Genomic DNA, 20057 nt, shown 5'->3' on the forward strand with positions numbered 1-20057 from the left:
AGGCCATGGAGGATGGATAAGAGAAATCAGGTGAAATAGGGAGGAAGGTGAGAGAAAGGAGGGAGGGAATGGGTGAGACAGGGAGGTACTGTAGAAGAGAAAAATAATAGGGATGTGTGGAGGAGAGAAAGGGGATAATTGGAAGGAGAGGAAAGATTTAAGGAAAAGACTTTAGATTGAAAAGAGAAAAGAATAAAGGTGGAGGTGGGGAGACACAAGGGAGGTAAAGTAGTGAAAGAAAGCATGAAAGAAAAAAGAAAAAAGGGAGGGGAGGTAGGGAGAAAAAGAAAGAAAAAAGCATGCGAGGGAGGGAGAAAAGGGATGTGGAGGGCAGGGTAAGAGGTACAAGGAAAATAAGAAAGATGAAATACGGAATCTAAATCATGGGAAAAGAGAAAGGTAAAGTGGAAAGGAGGAGAAGGGAGGGGGGAAAAGTGTTTAGAAAGAAAATGATGTAAGAGGGAGAGAGGAGGAGGAGGAGGAGAAGGAGGAGTGATTAAGATGAGGTGAGAGCAAAGGAAAAAATAGCTGAGATGTGAGCATGAACAAGGCAAAGAAAAACAAAGAGGGAGACGCAAATTGAGAATGAGAGACGAGAGAAACTGCAAGAGAGAAAAAAAAAAAACCTGAGAAAAACAAAACAGAAGAAGCATAAATAGCAAGGAGAACGAGAGACAGTAAGGGATGGGTTGGGAAGGAGGGAGACTGGGGGGAGGATGAAGAGGAGGGAGGCAGTGGGGAACATAAGAGAGACATAAATGGCTTTGTCATCAATGAGAAATCCAGCCATGAAAGAGGGAGAGAGAGCACAAGCGACTGAGATAGATGATGATGATGAAATGCTACGAAATAACCGCTCGTTTCCGTGATAGCATTGACCTCTAAGGTGTTTGTGCAGTGTGATTGCTGTCTGTCTCCCTGCCTTGTGTCTATCCGCCTGTCTTTCTAGATGTCTATCTGTCTATCTCTCTATCTCAATGCAGGCTTTTCAGCCTTGTTTTGTGGTGCCATCATGCAGAATTGGATCTCTGTAAATACCAACTAAAGGTATAACAATCCGACTAAAAGAAAGCAGATGCCTGCACAAACCTGTTGTGATCAAGTAAAGTGAATAGTGCAGTAGATTTGTTCCCACAGAAGAAAGTTGTTTTAAGTTACCTTGGCACTATTTTTTTGTCTTATCCTCAACCTCATCTGTGAAGCACAAGGAGCTGAGGTTTGAGAAGAGTCAGCTAAACTAACAGTAAGTTGCAGCTTCTAGTAAACGTACTGTAGCCTGGAGGGAGGTTTCTGAGGGCCTGACATGACACAATCAGCACAGGGTAAGCAGGTACATAACAGACAAAGTGGCCCCATGCCTGCAGTGCCAACCGAACCGCTTATATTGTCTGATTTACAGACATTTTGAACAATTTCTAGGGATGGTTGGGGTAAATGGTTAAGTTCAAGATAGTTCTAGTATCAATGGTTTTGTTCACTATAATACAACACTTTACTACTTTTTTGTACTTTATTAGTGTCTTGTTTGTTTGGTTGTTTTTATGTCTACATTTTTGCTTCAGACATATCCAACAGTTTTAATCTCTCTATTGTAATAACAGTAAAATGTTCTGACTAAACCAATTACTGTAGCGCTATGTTGTTAGCTAGCTACTAAACATGATGCGATCATAGCTTTTAGTTTTCTAAGACATGCTAGCTATCGCGAACATATATTCACTGTATGTTCTATTGAGATAAAGCTACAGTACCAGTCAAAAGTCTGGACACATTTTCTCATTCAGATGAATGGGAAGGTGTGTCCAAACTTTTGATTGGTACTGTAAGTGTTACATATGGTGTCCAAGTGTTTGCTGTGTAAGTTTGCTGTTTGCTGTGTTTATAAGTTCACGACTCGGAATGCCCACTGACATTTAAAAGATGTCAGACCCAGTGGAAGTGAATTATCTTTGGGTTTCTTTTGCATTCATAAGCAAGATGTCGAAATGCACAAAACAGCAAATCAGCCACCATTTTTTTAAAGATATATTTTAGGAATTCTCAGCCTTTAACGGAGAGCTGATAGTGGAGAAGATAACAGGAAACAACGGGAGAGAGACATGCAACCAAAGGAAAGCCAGAGTCGAACCAGGGACGTTGCAGTTATGTGGCACTTAGCTACCAGGGCGCTGAAAGTCTTTTTAACAGGGATCTTGGTGACATTTTTTGTAGTCAGTTGCCAAGCAACAGTCTTCTCATGACTTAAACTACCTACACCAAGCTTAGTGGTACTTGACTTCACACATGGAAAATACGACCTCATGAGTTCCTTTTGAAAGTAGCGACTGTCACATCTCAGCGAGGCATTGGCTACATCTTTTACCTGTGGAGAGCACCAAGTTTTTTTTTTTTAGAAATTAAGTTGACTGCTGACTTTTATCCAAGAAACCAAGTACCTCAGATTTGTCGACTACAGTTACATATACCGAATGGAAAAGTAACACCAATGAGAAAAGGATTGTTTCACTGACATCTTCTGGTTGATGAGGTTTGCTCTGTTTCACCTGTAACAACAGCGTACGACCACACCCTGAGTACAGCTTTACATCACTGCAGCAAGTGAGAACGTCAACCATTGGCAGTCCAGCAAAAACAAGAGATTCTGCTGGTGTTAAATTACTCGTTAAGTCATTTAATACTGAAAATCTTTAGAAGGAAGTATTGTGTGGGCGAGTCCAAATGTGTGTATGCGTGCAGTTTCATGCTGTGTTATAGTCACTGTCTGTTTTCCTATTTTACTGTTTATTTGCTTTCTCACTATTCAGCCACATCTGTGTGCCTGTGTGTATTTCTGTCTCACTTTTACCTCACTGTCTCTCCATCTCTCCATCTGTCTGTTTTCCTGTCTATCTCTATTGAACTCCCACACTCACACACACACACACACCCACACACACACACACACACACCTCCCTTTGTTTCTCTTCGTATTTTTCAGTTATTTCATCCAATACTACTTTATCTTCATGCCTTATCACTAAGCAAGGTCACTACATTTGTCTTCATGAGCTTCCCTCTCTGTGTGGGTGTGTGTGGGTGTGTGTGAGGCATACGGTCACTCACTCACTCACACACACACACACACACACACACACACACACACACACACACACACACACACACTGATACACACACTTATCCATGCCCCCTGGACCCTGCGCTCAACTATCAGTCTCCTTAATTCTCTTCCCCTCATCTCTCCTCTATCTCCCTTCTTTCTTGTTCTTCTTCGTCTTTCTCCGTTACATCTCACCCATTTTTAATCTTTTCTGACTGGGGGCTTTTCTCTCTCTCTCTCTCTCTCATTCTCTCTCTCTCTCTATCTTTTTTTTTTTTTTTTTTTCATTATAAACGATGTATATTGCTTGCGACTACAGGTGTGATGGATTTTCAAAAATGGTATGATATCTAGTTACGGGGGTGTATCGATCGGGAGGCCCCTGAAAATTGTACATGTGCCTCGCGCTGCTTAGCCTGTGTTGTGGTCAGCATAAATAGTCTGCCAATAGGTCACACACTGCTGTTTGGCTTTCATTTCTGCAGTGAAGGCATGTAATGAATTTATAAGTATTTAAATGAAGTGGATTAATGGATGAGTGTGGTATGTATGAGTGTGTGTGTGTGTGTGTAGTGGGCTAGAGGAATAGAGTTGGCAAGTAACACTCATGTTTATTCTCTCATGCCGTGGTGACTGACAGTTCAAGCACTTCACGGGCTTAGATGGACACGAAACTATAAACTTTACAACTTTTTCAACATGCACTGACATTTTTAAAATTCTAAAGTGAATGCTCTTGTTTACTCTTTTTATTCCCCGTCTTTAGAAATAATACAAATTAAACTGTCCAAGTTGAATCATCAGTAAAAGAATATCAGTGTAAGAACATCAGTAAAAGACCAGGATACTGTCTTACATATGGTCAATATTGTCTTACAAAAAGGCAAAAGTTTAAGCCTGTGAAAAATCTTAACCTGCATTAACTGAATTTTTTGGCCACTTGGGGGCAGTGGAAACAAGTTATGAACATTACACTGACATTTTATCACCATAATATGATAAGCTTTTAAGCAAACAGTTGCTTATTTAAACATCCACCAGTAAGGAAGCAACATTATCATTCATTCGAAGTCATTTCTGGTGAAAGTAATTCTAATGTGCACTCTTTTACCTCTGTTTTTGGTCTGTACCAACTCCTGAGGGAAATATCTGGCTCTTTAGCTCCACTAAATGCTCCACTATCTTCACCAGCTAGTCACTAATTGTGTCTGTTTGCCATTTGGTGCTGAGCTGGTAGTGTAGAGTGGAGTTTGAGAGCTTTTTCTCTGAAAGCATCTGCCTGTTGCGGCCGGAAATTACACTGTGAGAGCGCTGAGAGTGAACCAAAACCGTAAAGTTGCAGCCGGACAGCTAAACATTGAGCTGAAACTCACTATAAAGCTCCATAAAGCAGAGGGGAGCTGCAGAGTTTCTGATAGATCTCTGTAGGTTCATCACTACACATGATGCCTTTCATATTACGTTGTTATTATTGTCATTTGATATATTGTTATTATAGAAATATCAATTAAAGCCACTTTGAAGAGAGGAGTTACCTATGACCTATGGCCAAGGATCATTTACAGTAAGAAACATCCAATCACCAAGATTAAATTTACAGCAAGCTGAAAATAAAGATAACACTTTGTAGACAACTGATAAAACATTCAACAGTTTAAATCATTTCGCTTTTGGATTTTGGTTCAATTCTGGATGAATTTAGCACCGACGGTGAAGTGTTTTATTTCCATTTTCAACAACAAAGAGCTTTGAATTTGTCCTCGCTCTGATTTTCACACCTGACCTCTGGACTCAACTGTGCCATGTAGCGGTTAAGCTGCATTTTCGATACTTCTCCAAATTAAATGTCTACTGAAGGCATGTCAGAACTGAAACATCTTCAAGCAGTCTGTTCTTCAGCAGCCACATTTCCATTATTGTTTAGAGTTGTTAAGCAGAGAAGTTTGTTGAATAGAGCTTTGCAGCGGTATACTTATCTTTCCGTATTTGTATTTCTTATTATTAGCAAAATGAAAGGGTAGAATTCCTCCTCCTGCTTCACAAACTTTGCAAGAGACTCACATAAAGAAAGTCAAATACAAATGAAATGCATCATTAAATATCAATTTCAAGTCTACTGTTTATAAATATAGGCAATTACATACAACCACAATTGAATTTCATGCTTCCGAGACACTGCTCCGACAAAAATAGATCTGGCGCGTACAGATGTCAGAGAGGAGAAAACAGCTGCACTTGAGCTACGAGTGCAGCTTTCAGCTCACGAGTTCGGTGGAGATTAGCACGGTCGGGATAACGGTGGATCGTCTCCAGCAGCAGTATAGTGTCTTAAATTACCATGGAGACTCCCATGTTTCTATGTTGCGCAATATTGGAAATATTGTTAAAAGAACACTTTGAAAGGGGAATTTATATTCCAGTAACCAACGGCTCCCTCAACTCTATATATGTGTATAGATGTGCAAGAGGGTGAAGGGTTTCTGAGTGGTGTCGGGAGGGCTTCCAGCCGAGAAGATTACACATCAAGTACAAAATATGCTTGTCAGTATGCAAACCTTTTTCTACATCAGTGTTGGAAGGCATGTCTGTGTGTTTGTCTGTGTCTTTGACCAGACAGTGGGTCTTGTCTGCGGCTCAGACTCGAGACTTGATACTCCCTAAAGGTCCAACTGTTGATCCGGTCACAGCAGCTATTTTTCGCCCGCTCGTCTTCTTCTTCCACCTCCTCCCTCAATCTTTCTCATGCTCTTTCAACTTCAAACATTCAGGGGGGGAAGAGGGGAATACTCTCACAACACATACTGAGTGCACATACATATATTCCTTTTTCATCAGCCTCCTGCCTCCTTACGCCTTTCCAACCAAGTTTCCACTCCACCTTGAATTCTCTCAAATTCAAATTTGCTTTATTGGGAGGATACAGGGAAGAAACCTGTGTTGCCGGAGCAAAGTACATCAGTTACGGAGCAATATTTTCATATTTCTGTCTCTATCGCTTCTCCATCTCTTTATCTCTCTCTTTGGCTCAACCTGAATCTGCATTTCACCTCTCCCTCCTGCTTCCCTCTGCGTCCATTTTTCTTTCCATCCATCTGTCTTTCGGCTTTCTTTGTTCACTCTCCTCTTCTTCTGTCTTCCCCTCCCTCTTTCTCTCCATCATTCAGCCCTCTCTCTCTGTCTCATTTGTTTCACATTGTAGACAGTTAGCTGACACTCTCATCCAACGAGACTGGCTCTCTTCTTCCTTCTCTCTCTCCCCCCCCCCCCCCACTCTCTCTCTCTCTCTCTCACCCACACATGTCCTCTCCATCTTCCCATCTGTTTCCAAATATTCTCTCCAGCTCCCTAATTATCCGTCCCATCCGACAGCTGATCTGGGTTCAGTGACCGCGGGCTTCCCTTGATCATACTGTTCCCACTGATCTGAGAGCATCAATTGATCCTGGATCAGTGTGCCAACTATGAAACGCTTGATAAACACACACCTCTGTCTGTTTTATCTACCTTTCACTCCTTCACTCCGCCTCTTTCTCCCTCTCAATCCACTTGTGTCACTTCCCCCCTACGTTCAGACAGAATTAAAATATAATCATTTAGAGGGAGCAGCACAAATGTATGCAAAATCAATGAAAGAAGGCAAACAGAGAGAGATGAACCAAACTTTGCCCAAGGCGGTGCAAATTGAAGCAAGAAGGCATTAGTTCCAGTTGAAACTTGAGAGAGAAATGTTCCCAACGGTGTATCAGCTTCAAGCAACATGCCAATGGAACCCTGCCATGTAGTATTTACAGCAGCAAAAAAGGTCCATTGGGGTTTTCTGGCAAATAATACTGACCGATGACACATCCTAAGAGCTAGATTACGTAGAGAAGACACTGCTCATGCTGGCTGCACAGCCTGGTGCAAAAGGATTCAAAAGAAAGCATGGCAGAATAGATTGTATAATGCTGAGGTGTAGCTTATTTTCTCATTTTTCCTCACCTTTGTAGAAAAAAGAAGTCAATGGAGCAATTATCATAAATGCTGTCACTATCAGCCCGCTGCCTTCAGCTGCTTTTAGTTGTCTGCATGCCGTCACATTATCTTCGCTGCTCGTTTCTTAAGTTAAAGGATCAGACTCGCGCAAAGTAAAGCGAGGGAATTTTCATCCCTCTTCCCGATGTTCCTTGATGTCCTGTAGGTTTTTCTATTAAGACTGAATGTCCTCATTTTGTCATGAAAGAAGATGCTCCAAAGCAAGGTCATTGTAGTCTATTCTAATTTCAACATTTTGGGAAATTTGCTTATTTGCTTCCTTGCTAGGAATTAGACCAGAAGATCTATACGACTCTCGCTCTGTCCAAAGGTTAAAAAAAGGGATGATTGGCAAACGGTCAGTTTTTGTACGGATTAAACAAATACGATTTTGCTAATAGGTGGATTTCGTTACTTTTGGACAGCGCCAGACCAGCTGTTTCCCCCTGGTTTTAGACTTTATACAAAGTTAAGATAACCGGCTGCTGGCTGTAGCTTCTTATTTAGTGTACAGATGTGAGAGTGCTATCGATCTTCTTATCCAACTCTCAGCAAGAAAACAACTAAGCGTATTTCCTAAAATGTCAAACTATTCCCTTAAGGTTAGAACTTTGAGGTTAAGGTTAGAATTACAATTGGTTTCAACCGTTTACACTCAAAGTCAAGGATTAAACTGTAAGAGAAATGAAGGAAAAACACACTCCAACTCTCATAATATGCCAGCAGGTAAACATCAGATAAACCAGAAGAGATCTAAACACTCCACAACTCCATTGCAGTCTGTTTATTTATATATTGACCAAAAGTGGTTCAATTTTGACTCAGTTTGGGACAAAGTTACATTTTTAATGTGTATGAATCAACATTTCAGCATGACATATAGCAGTTAATATGTTCTGAAATGTTGATTAAAAAATTAGAAGATTGCTTCAGAGTTATGAGTGTGGAACCGTCTCCTCCTTCAGAAGGATAGATCCATTATAATTCAACTAACACTAATGTATGCATGTGAAGTGTTTTATGTTTGGTTTATTGATTTAGATTTCTTATTTCTATGTGAGAGAGGCAAAAGGACAATTTCTGAATCCCACAGGATGTTTTTTTTTTATATATGTTTACTTCATTAACCTTAAAAATAATTGGATTTTTTAACTTTGAATTCTCTAGATCTCTTTCTTCTCCTTGCACTCGTCTTCTGTTACACACGATTATTTTAAGGACACTTGGAAAAAAACATAGAGTTCAGATGATACAAAAACAAAATGCAGAAAAAGCCTTCTTTCAAGTACTAGATTTCAAAGTCTATCTTACAGACTTTCAGTCCTGTGATGGTTGTTAATACATTCTCCAGAGAGCCTTCCCAGACACCAAGAAAACTTTGACTGATGCGATGTGGATCAATAGTTTTTCAGAAAATGTCAAAAAACATCTCACACCCTGCATTTGCACCATCTCGCACTGTGTTGTGAAAAGTCATTGTCAGTTTTTTCTCATTCCCTGAGAGGCTGTATGGGGATTTTTCCATCAATTTCAATATTTTTTCCCTTGATTCACTTAAGACTGTTTAGCATTATAAGTGGCACAAACTTAAAAAGTGCTTAGGGTGTGTTTTTAATGAAAATATTTGCAAGTTATAGTCATTTTTACCATGGTTAACACCTGCCTACTCAATATCCTCCCACTAGACAAGAGCTTCCCTGTCCACCATGCTTTGTAAATCACCAGAGAGCCATTACCTCGTTAAATTGTTCTGAGGCAGTTAGCCTGTCTGATGTCTCCTGATATGCTTTCATGGAAACCACACATGACAAATAAATAAAATTATAGATGGACTCAAAGCAAATATAGAGGGTTTTTCATCTAGTGAGGAAATGTGTTTGCAAAACAAATTGCGAATATTTGCATTTGCCGGTCTTCTTTTATTGTCTGGGTGAGATAAGCATTTGAGGTTTCGGTTCTCTGTGTAGGCTATCTGTCTAGTCTCATGAAATCTTATGGAACAAATACATCATAAAATATATATAACAGGGTCCTTGTTCAAAAAGGAAGTGACATAAGGAAAGTGTTGAAGTGGCGGTGGACGCAGCTGGAGACATGATGTAGCTTCATATTGAACTACAGCAGTGAAAAAGGCATAGGTGTTAAGGTGGACAGACGTATTTACTTTTAAAACTTGATAACCTTGGTTTGTTTGCTAAATCATATAGAAAAGTTTTTGTGTGTGTTTTCCCCAAAGTTTTTAGTTTCTAATCACAAGCAACAAACCAAAACAAATATCCTTATTTATCCTCATTTCTCAGGCTGAGAGCTAATCGTTAGCTAACAAGTGAATATACAGTATCCAATTTGTGGTACTGTCAGATAATCTTTTCACAATGGTGGAATGTATTTTTTATATTTTTCTGTGTCCACAACATGTAATCTGCATTTCAGAGTTTGTTCTCATTTCACAAAGTTGTTTAGAGTTGAGTGTTTAACCTCACATGTGAAGAGACAGTACAGCTCTCCTCAGTCTTACAGTACTGTTGTGTAGTTTGCTGAGATGTATAATAAATGATGTAACTGCACAAAATCTCCTTTGAAAAACATATTAGAAACAAATTGGTTTCAAGCATCCAGAGGGATATCTTTTCACATGTTAAATTTGGGTTTAATATAATCGGCCTATTAGTTGATAGCTAATTGGCTTGTAAACTGAGCTGATTAATCTTCATCAAATAGAATTTAAAATAATGAAACATTATTGTCCACCAAAGTAAAAAAAAATGTCTTTGGCTTACCAAAAAATAAAAGCAGCAATGAAACACATAACGTGTAAGACAAAATATGGTATTAAGACACTATCAGAGTATACAGTACACTTGTGAAAAATATAGATAAAATACTACAAAGCATAAATCATCAAGTCAAAAATAATGGAGCAAGATTTACGCTTCAACTTTTTCAACTCCAAATGTAAAATGCCGATTGTATTTTGAATAAAAGACTTTGTTTGGTTGCCAAGGGCAACAAACAAACTAAGTCTCAAACTAAGGAGTAAAGCAAGAGAACTGTCTATTATACTGTTCATGGTTTCATCTCTTCTCCTGACAGTATATAAGTCTCTCACCTACCTCTGGGATTTACAATTACTTTTGCATAATAACTATTCTAGGAAGCTTACACCTGAGCTTGAAGTTCAAGTGAACACAACACAATGTCAAGTGGAACAGTTGAGATTGGCTGACTCACTCTGAAGCCGTTGAGTCTCCTGAGAAAGAAATTCTGACAGTCATGGTTGGTGCAGAGGAGTGCTACTTTCAAGTTAGTTTGAGTAGTTTCGGAGGACGGCGCCAGCTACAAGTCAAATATGCAAATGTAATGTCCTTGTTTGTTTCCCTCTTGATTTCTCTGTTTTTGTTTCTCCACCTGTCTTCGTCTCCCTTATGTCCATTTCTCTGTCCCAATGTCTCAGTCTCCTGATAGTCCAGCCTTAATGTAGTAGAAACCCATCTGTTTTCATGCTTTCCTAGCTGTCTAATCTCTTCTATTAAGCAGCACTGGGTGTCTTTTCTCCCCTCATCCATCCATCTATCCATCCATCCATCCATCCACTCCCACACAGTCCCTCCAGGGTATCTGTGGGTCCTTAAAAGGGTCTTATAATAAATTAGCTGGAATTAAGGCCTTAAAATATTAGAAAATATCCTGAATTGGCCACAGTTATCAGATAATTTATTTTCACCATTGAATGACAGGTTTCTTTGCACTAAATGTTCACGCTCAGATTAATACAAGACAGGATTAGTTGTAAAATGTGTTTTTTTGTCATTGTATCTGCTTTAATAAACACAACTGGGCTTTGTGTCCCTTAACAATTAATTTCCTCTTTTGCTTTATCTTTATCTAGGCAGTTATGCTGCAGATGCAGAACTCTCATTAGCTCTGCTCCATTGGAAATAGACTGGTTTTCTCAGTTGTTCTTTTACTTTAGTTTTTTTTTAAATTGAGTTCTTCTTTTCACTTCCATGTAGCTTTACAAGGGTTGTTTAAGAAATGTGTCTGAACATGCCCACTCTCTCAGATGAAACTGATATCAGTGTCTTTCCTTGCCCGAATAATGATAAAAGTCAGTTTGAGCTTACGATCTACCACCGAGAATTGGATCAAATTAACGTGACCCTGTGATTATGCCAAAAACATCAACATTTCATATATCATAGCTTTGACTCTTCTTTGTTTTTCACATTATTTGCAAATAAGAACCTTTCTTATAAATTAAATCCAAGGTCTCTTTCCCTTTATCTCTCTGCATCATCTTTACAATCTAATTTCTCTTCTCTCTATAATGTAATACCTACCACTCTGCCCTCATACTCCATACATTTCCTTCACCACACCCTCCTTTTCTCCTCCTCTTCGTCCTCTCTGACTTCAATTTGATGATTATCTTGCTTTCATGGCTAAGTGCATATCCACAACAAAGGTTTTCTCTGTTGTTAGGGTTACCTGTTTTGATAAAGTTTAAAGGAATAAGTAAAGAAAAGCCTCTAACCTTCTGCCTTTGCTTATTCATCTCCTTCCTCTGTCTTTGTGCCATCTCTGATCTCTCTGTAGTGGTTTCTAGTCTGCAGTGTGGCGGCCATCACTGTGAGTTTTCACTCATCATTTTCCTCTTCTTCTTCTAACTGTCATCATGCTGTTCGACCACCCCTCCCTCCCCTCGCTCCCTCCGCCCATCCATTTTTTGTTAAGTCTCAACTCTCCACAGCCTGCTGCATGCTGTGCAGTGTTGGAACGTGGTCCTGTTTTTTCTCCTTTCCAATTCTCTTTCTCTTATGCTTTCTTTCATCAACTCCATTTTTTCCCCCTTCCCATTGTTCTGCTAGTATATCTGTCTTTTCCTCTTTCCTCTCATTCCTCCATCTCTTGCTGTCTAAACTCAGAAGCATACTGTCTGCACCGTGCTGTTACATAGATGACTTGCTGCTCTTCTCAATTTCCAGTCTGTCTTTTCCCTCTGTTGTCCTTCACTCCTTACATCGCAACATCCTTTTATTTTACTTTTAATCTGCCCGTCCTTCTTTCTCCTTTCTCTCCTTGACTGGCCAATTACAGTAAAAATCCCATCAAGGAATTTCTGGACAGTCTTGTCTGGGAGAGTTCAACTCAGAGATGATATGGCAAGAGAAAAAGTCACATTAAAACTTGGAACTTAAAACTTTGGAAACTGAATATAATTTCAATGAGATCTGAGTGTGTGACCTGGACACAAGAAACAGTGTTTGCATCCAATTTCCTCCAAACAGTCAACAATGTTTTTTTTAGCTACAGTTGTTCATTCAACTGTTTCTGTAAAAAAGCTCTAAAAAAACCCACCGTACACTACCTGCCAGACACCAAACAACAGACAGATGAAATTAGTAACTACGGTAGATGGTGGGCATAGCATTTAGGAGCTAAAGAGCCAGATATTTCCCTACGGAGCTGGTGGAGACCAAACCAGAGCTGAAAGGAGAATGAATATTGGACTTACATTTGTCAGACAGACAGAAACACAGTAAATGTTAATGTTGTTCTGTGACTGCTGGATGTATAATTGTTTGCTAAGTTTTCCTAAAGTGGCAAAAAAAAAAAAAATGCAAGTTTAAGCAGGACTTAACCTAGTGTTAATTTTGTTGACGAACACTATGACTGCCAAGCCTAAAGGCTGATGTCTGAATTCATTGTGGATTTAAAATCCACAGGAAAAGGCATATATTAAAAGATCAATCTTGGATTTTATGAATCAATATTGGAAAATTTCAATGAAGATTGATTTGAATGGGAAATCGATTTTTTTAAACCCAGCCCTACTAGCTAGCAAACAATCTCTGACTGACTGTGGACATTATTTCAATGTTCATGTCGACTCTGTAATCAGGTTTACATGGTTGTATCAACATCTGATAAAAGTCAGAAATATTCTTGCTCTCCTCATCCCTTCATTTTCTCTATCTGCCACTCCCTTGCCAGAAAAGCTGTTGTGTTTCCAACTCCTCTCAGCTTTCCAAAGTACAGCATCTGCTGTGCATGTTGGACCACTGCAGTGGGGAGTTGCTGCTCCCTCTGCCTCCCTCCTCCTTCTCTTTTCTCCCTTTTCCCTCCTCCTCCTCCTCCTCATCTAGTACTCTTCTCAATTCTCAATTCTAGAGGTCAGCTTTTAAGTGTTGTATCATTGCAGAGAAGTGGCTAAATTTCAGTCTTTCTCCTCCCTTCTGTGGTTGAAGCTCCATCTGGAGTAAAGACTTGCTAGTTTCTCCATTTGTCCTTTCCCACCTTCCTCCCTCCCTGGTGTCTCTCGCCTCTCTGTTCTCCAAAATTGTCCTTTGCACAAATGTTGGCCCTCTGCAATGAGAAGTTCTCAGCCTGCATCCGTCTCTACTCTCGCCATTCTTGACTTCATCTCTCTATCACTTCACTTCTTCTGTTAAGCTTTGACTCTCCAATCAGTCATTCTCTCCATCTGTACTTCTCTCTCCTATTTTTGCTCCCCAAGTATCAAATCTGTTGTGTGATGTCGGACAGGCTAGAAAAGGTTGAAGCAAACATTTTAGCTCATCAAGCTACAAGTTTTCTTTTAAATTATTTAACTTTATCTGTTGTTTTGATGCATTTTTCAATCATGAAAAATAAAAAGTCTTTTCCTAATAATGTCCGCAGGCTTTATACTCAAACTGGCTGCTGTACAGGCTTCTTTTCACTCCTGACAATGTTTTGAATCATGGGTTTTGAGCCAACACATTCAAAAGTAATCATTAGTACCAAAACTCCATATTTATAATGTCAGTCCTTATTTAAAGTGTCAATTTTTTCCCGCCACCAGCCATCCTCTCTCACCTCTCTTTTCTTGTCAAAATACAGGGTCTGTTGTTAGACCACTGCACCAAGGAGAGGGAATTCTCCCTTTCAAAATACACATTGATGCAACGTTTTAGCCTAAAAGACTCTAGGCTTTGTTTTTTTCCCTTTGGTATTATTTGTTGCACATATTGAGCACTTTTGTCACCATGCAATATTACAGTAACATGTTGTCTGCTTTCTAAGCTGCCAAACGTCTTTGTTTGAGGCTTTTTCTCTTGAACAAAGCTTTTGACCCGCTATGTACAAAGTAATTATTAGCGCCTTGTTCAACAAAGGTGCAGCTGTAAACATCTTTATTCCAATCCTGCCTCCTACAAATAAAACTCATATAGAGCTAATCTGAATTGGAAAATACATTTTGTAGGAAACGTATCGTCACCTGCATTACAACAACATAAGGAAATGTTCATATTGAATGTGTGAATCTGCAAAACATTCATTGATGTACTGACAACGGATGCAATGCTTTAAATGAAAGCGTGATTGATGGATGTGTAGTTATGTTTAGGCGACTTAGGACACTCGTTGTTGCTTCACATGAATACATGATCATCCTTGTGCAGAATGATGTGTCGGCACTAGATGACTGTTTTCAAATTCATCTGCTGAAGGAGGAAAGTTTCTCTGTGCTCACCTTAAATCTGAATTCAAGACGTGTACCTACGAGCATGATTTTGTGGCAATGCAACTAGATGTGTGTGTGATGTTAAACGTTGAAGCCCAAATACACATATACTGCACACTGACAATATGAGACACCTTCCATCCAACATTTAAACCTTTGAAACGAAACACTTTTGCATAGTCATATATTCTGGATTTTATTGAGCGAGAAGGAGTAGATGCACTTTAAAGAAGTTTAAAGATACTTTTTTGTGTCAAACCCTATCAGACAAATTAGTATTCCTATCAGACTATTTTAGATGCCTTACAGCATATCTGAAAGGGAAATTTAATGGAAGGGAAAGATCATGGTCTTGGTTAGCTATTGAAGAAGTCAACACCGATTTAAAGCTCATGAGGGTTGGGAAGAGCAGACTTTTTCAATATAACCACAGTCTTTCCCCAGCAATAACCTTTTTTTAGTAGCCAAAACCTAACAACACCTAAGACATGAACCCTGGTCTCTGTCAACCTCACATTTCGCGGATTTAAAAAATCATTGCCATTGTATGTAATCCAGGCAACAGTTCCATTTTCTGAAAAATTTATTAGGCAGGGAAAGCAAATGACCTATTATTAAAACTTTAATAGCTTCTCTTGTCCCCGCTCCCCATGTCTTCCCTCTCACCTCTCTTCTCTCCAAAGTACAGGGTCTGCTGTGCAGTGTTGGACCATTGCAGTGAGGAGTTGTCGCTCTCGGCCACCCGGCAGGTCAGTGTCACCGTGCCCCCGACGGACACCGTCTCATCTGAGGTCACTGGCTGCAATGGGTCGTCGTCTAGGCAACAGGAGAGAGAGGGGAGGAAAAAAAAGTGTAAGAAAGAGCAATAGAGAAGCAATAGAGACAAGTCAAGGAGCAACTGCGCTTATATGAAAATCCAAGCAAAAATAGTAGCACACACCAACACACAAATCAGATAAACCCACAAAATGCATTACTCGCCTCCCCCTCTCTCTTTCCCTCTATCTCCCCCCGCCCATCTCTTTCTCTGCTTGTCAGATTATCTATATATCTCTATCTGTCTTTCTGAAAGCATAGACACAATGCATACACACACACACACGTGCTGTCAGAGGGACAAAAAAAAAGCAGACAAATGGCTATCTAGTTGTATGTCTGCGAGGCCTATGGAAGAGCGATGAGTCAGTAGCAGCCCTGGCATCCAGAGACTGCACGACCTGAGGGACCTGCAAAGATGAAGAGACCGCGGCAGACAATGGTTCTCGACAGGTCAAAGCAACAACAAGAGCACTGTCTCATACCTCTAATGGCGTTGTAACCCTCTTTTGTCAATATCTGTGTCAGTTTTTTAAACGCCATGCATATGTATCGGCTGGCTGGTACAGAACAAGCTCAAACGGGACAGGCATTATGGAAATGAGCAGGTCAGAGGGAAAGAGAAAGAGAATACAAATGACCCAGCATAATGAAGGGATTCTAAAGGCTGGAGCTGGAACCGGAATGCCACAAAAACCACTGAACAGTGAACTGTCAGGGTGTGTAACAGTATTCAAATTGGTTCAAATTATGGTATTTAACAGCGCTCCCTTGATAACGGGTGATGGTGCAGGCTAATTCTGCTCTTTGCATTCAGCGAGAGTGGCAGATGATTACGTGGATCCGAGCAAGAGATGTATACTAAAATATGCAGCCCCTCCCCTATGGTAAGTAATGCCGAACATGGGCACTGCAAAGCTTTTTGCCGTGTTAAGTTATTGCGGCCTTGAGTGCACCCAGTCATGCTTTGCGCTCCCCTCCCTTCCCACTCTCTTCAAAATGTGCCAGTGCTCACTCAACCTAATCTCAAGCAAAACAAAAAATATGGCATAATTGATGACAAGACCAAGCCAACAGAGGGAACATCTCATAAGAAGATATGCCTCAAAGCGGTCTCCTCACCCCTGAAAATATGGCGTGTATAAATAGTTTAATTGGAACCAAATTGTCAAGCGGGAGACAGGTTTATATTCGGCATGGAGCGTTATCACATCCTTGCACCGGCGGTGGAATTGATTTTTTTTTTTTTTCTGCAGGAAGAACATCTGCTTAAGTGTGCTTCGGCGGAACTCCCATCAAGACATGAAAGAGGGGGGGACACAGGAAGAGAGGATGCAGAAGAGGAGGCGAGCAAACTAACTGCATGTAGCATCAAAAACACACATTTGCAGTACAAGAGCTTAGAGCAACAGGCAGCGACTACGGGCGATTTTTTTTTTTTAATATTATTTATTTATCTATTTTGGTAATTTTAAAGCTTCGGTTCAGCATCTCAGAAAACATCATTTATTAGAAAAGAAAACCCTACGGTTCGCCTCTGGGCTGAAAGGATTCAAAGCGATAGCTCAAATACGTCCACCCGCAGTTTACCAGTAGGATTCAAACGGCACTCAGAGACTTTCAAAGCCCTTCGTGTCAGAGTAAGTCGCTCCCTCGCTCTCCGTGGTGTTTTACAACAGCCCTGACCTTGCGGTTAGTTTATCTAAGCACCATGATGGCTGTGGGCTGAATGTGTGGTCAAGTGCACCACGGATTAGTGTCTCCTTTAATAGCGTCTTGGGCTAATTCTTGCGGCTGATCGCAAGAGCTCCTCTACTTGGCATGATCACTTAGGGTAAATTGGCTGTCTTGATGCATCACCCATCAAGGCAACCACAATGAGCTCCGACAAGTTAGCCAAACTTGTGTCGTGTCTTTGGCCACTGCAGAGTGCTGGCATTTCTGACCGAGAACAACTCGTGTTCGAGGCTCAGTGTGACATTTGCAATGGTAAAAAACAATTTCAGTGGTCAGTTCTGTGGTCTTTGAGGTGAGAATTTGACACATTGTGGACAGAATGGACACATTTTTAAAGAATCCTTTATTTTAAATGTAGTATTTATCCCAGTACTTTTTATTATTGGTGGACTAAATGGTCATGCCATGCTCTACTCACTGAGCTACACTGGGCCTTTAACCTGTCAAACTGTGACTGTCCCCTTAAATTTCCTTCTAAAAATCTTTGTTGTCAAAAAAATATGTTTCCATATTATTCTCTATCTGCTGGTGTCATCACATTATGAAGTCTGTATAATGTCTACACTGAGATGTCAAGAGATGATTTCTTTTGGCTGCACCAATAAATCACATAAGAGTTATTCTTCTATATCAGGCATCATTTTAGACACATTTATTCAAACTTCAAAATATCTGGAGTGTTTGGAAACTATAGAACCTAAAACCGGAAACTGCTACAATTACGTCCGGTGTGCTTGAACATGACGAACATGATGACGTAATAACTTACATCTTAATGACTCAGTGATTTTGGTATTAATTAATTATTATTTATTAGTTATATTTTTTATATCAAATAATAGATCTGGGGAAGTGGTGGCCTTACAAGTTTAGAAAATTTGGGATATGTGCTAAAGCTTGCCAATTGGCACGCCATGGTGGAAAAAACCTGGGTGGGAAAAATGAAAACGCAGCAGTCACTCAGCGGCCAGACTAGTACTGGGCAGCTTCCAGGTGTAATTGTGTGTAAATGTTACAAAAACTTTCTCCATCATACAAGCTAATAAATAAAGGTTAATGTCAGTGTAATGGGGCATAAGGTATAAAATGTTTTAATGATGATTAAACGGTACTCCCATAACCTCCGTAATACATACAAATCACTTGATGTTTTACAGTTTACGAACATGGCAGCAACCTTATTAGCCCTATCAGTCAAACATTAATCACAAATAAGTTTGGTTTATTTAGTCTGACTGCTGTGTGGGTAGAATTTAACTGCATCAGGATAAAACATCAATCTTGCAACAATATTTCAGATTGACTTTCAAATAATCTCAGCAGTCATTATATGGTCAGATGGGTGGGGTTTTGCCGCAGTGGTCATTAAGATGGGTGCCAGAGAGATTAGACTATTTGCAATAAGATAAAAAAGTTTCTGTGGCTGACGAATTTTTATTGCGCAGCCAACTCATCCGCCGGTCCAAACTGGTTTCTACAAACACCACAGAGTGACTTGCTTGTAGCATATGACCCCAGTAAGCCTCAGATACAGATACAGCTGTTCTTCTTACCTTTGAAGCTACTTAAGAGCAAAGTTAAAGGGGCGAAATTAAGTTCAGTCAGAGTTTAAACGGTTAAGTCAGGCTAAACACCCGAGCTGCAAAAATGAAAGGAGAGACCTATCTATTCTTAGCAGACGTTAAGTTAAACACTGTGGCTTGCTCTTCTTTCTTCTCTCCTCACTACCACTCCTCCACTCCCCCCTTCAAGCTGTAAGCCCGAGGAAGACACGGGTATTTAAAGCAACACAATTTACACTTTCCCTAGCCAGCAACAAGGTGAGACAAAGCAGAGGTAGAAGGCTGACTGGGATATCAAGTCAACAGAGGGAGGGAGAGAGGAGGAGAGAGATAGAGAAAGATGGATGGATAAGGGAGGAAGGTGGGTGACAAAATGAGGTGTGTGTGTGAAAAAAAGGGATGCAGGGGAAAGAAGAAGTCTGCGAGACAACAGAGGAAGTGTGAGGAGCTGGAGGGCTCTCCGGTGATTAACAAAAGAGGGAAGAAACTTAAAGGAATAGTTTAATATTTTTGAAAATATGTTTTTTTTTTTTGTTTCCATTTCAAGAGTGAGATTGATATCAATGTCTTGTCTGAAGCAAAATCCACCTACCAAGAACCTGAATAATAGGTTATCATTTGATGTATTTCTTGAATATATCATACATGTTTCAGATAGTGTTTAAGTTCAGTTTAGTGTTAGTTTGTGTGTGCTGTCTATTCTAAACTTAGTTCTTTGCTGTGTAAGATGAGGCCTTTACCTGAGCCAGTGATAAGATAAACTATAGTTATGTAGATGTTTATGTGTAAATCTGATAAGCTTTTAGAGGATAGTGTGGTTTGTCCTTAATTTAATATAGTAGTGATGTTATTTTGTGATGCTTTTGACTTGTGTTTCTATCTGAGGGTTGGTTGCTGACCTGTAAGGTTAGTAAACAGATGTCTTAAATTCTGTACAAGCAGTATTTAAGGGACTGGTTAGGGGCCAACTTTTCAGACAAATAAAAGATAGCTAGGTGGTATGTATCTTTGTCTCCAGAACTATGATGCATTATACTTCTGATTGTATTATTTGATTACATTATTTCATAACCTAACAACACTCTCTTTGTGTGTTTATTGAGTCATCAGCAATTTCCCATTACACTTGTTTTTAAGTACAAACAGGAATGTAAAAAAAAAACAATTTGTGATTTCAGGGGGAGTCGTTTGGACCACCCGGGTCCAAATTATCAGTCAAAGTGCGTCGGGGCTGTGTGTCACTATGTGCATACCCAAGTAGATCCAAGTGGACTCGCTATCAATTCTGATCATGTGGTGCACCATCATCGTTACAGAGGAAAAT

General features: G+C 39.9%; 1 protein-coding gene across 5 annotated transcripts in view; it reads right to left on the bottom strand.

Annotated features, from left to right (window-relative positions):
- Nucleotides 1-20057, bottom strand: part of cadm3 (cell adhesion molecule 3) — a 92725-nt gene that overhangs the window by 37741 nt on the left and 34927 nt on the right. For all 5 annotated transcript variants that reach the window (XM_044367548.1, XM_044367547.1, XM_044367544.1 and 2 more), the window contains exon 3: nt 15285-15434. In XM_044367548.1, coding sequence (XP_044223483.1) covers nt 15285-15434 — 150 coding nt within the window. The remainder of the gene's footprint in view (nt 1-15284; nt 15435-20057) is intronic.

This window comes from Thunnus albacares, chromosome 12 (genome assembly GCF_914725855.1).
Source record: "Thunnus albacares chromosome 12, fThuAlb1.1, whole genome shotgun sequence".
Lineage (NCBI taxonomy): Eukaryota > Metazoa > Chordata > Actinopteri > Scombriformes > Scombridae > Thunnus > Thunnus albacares.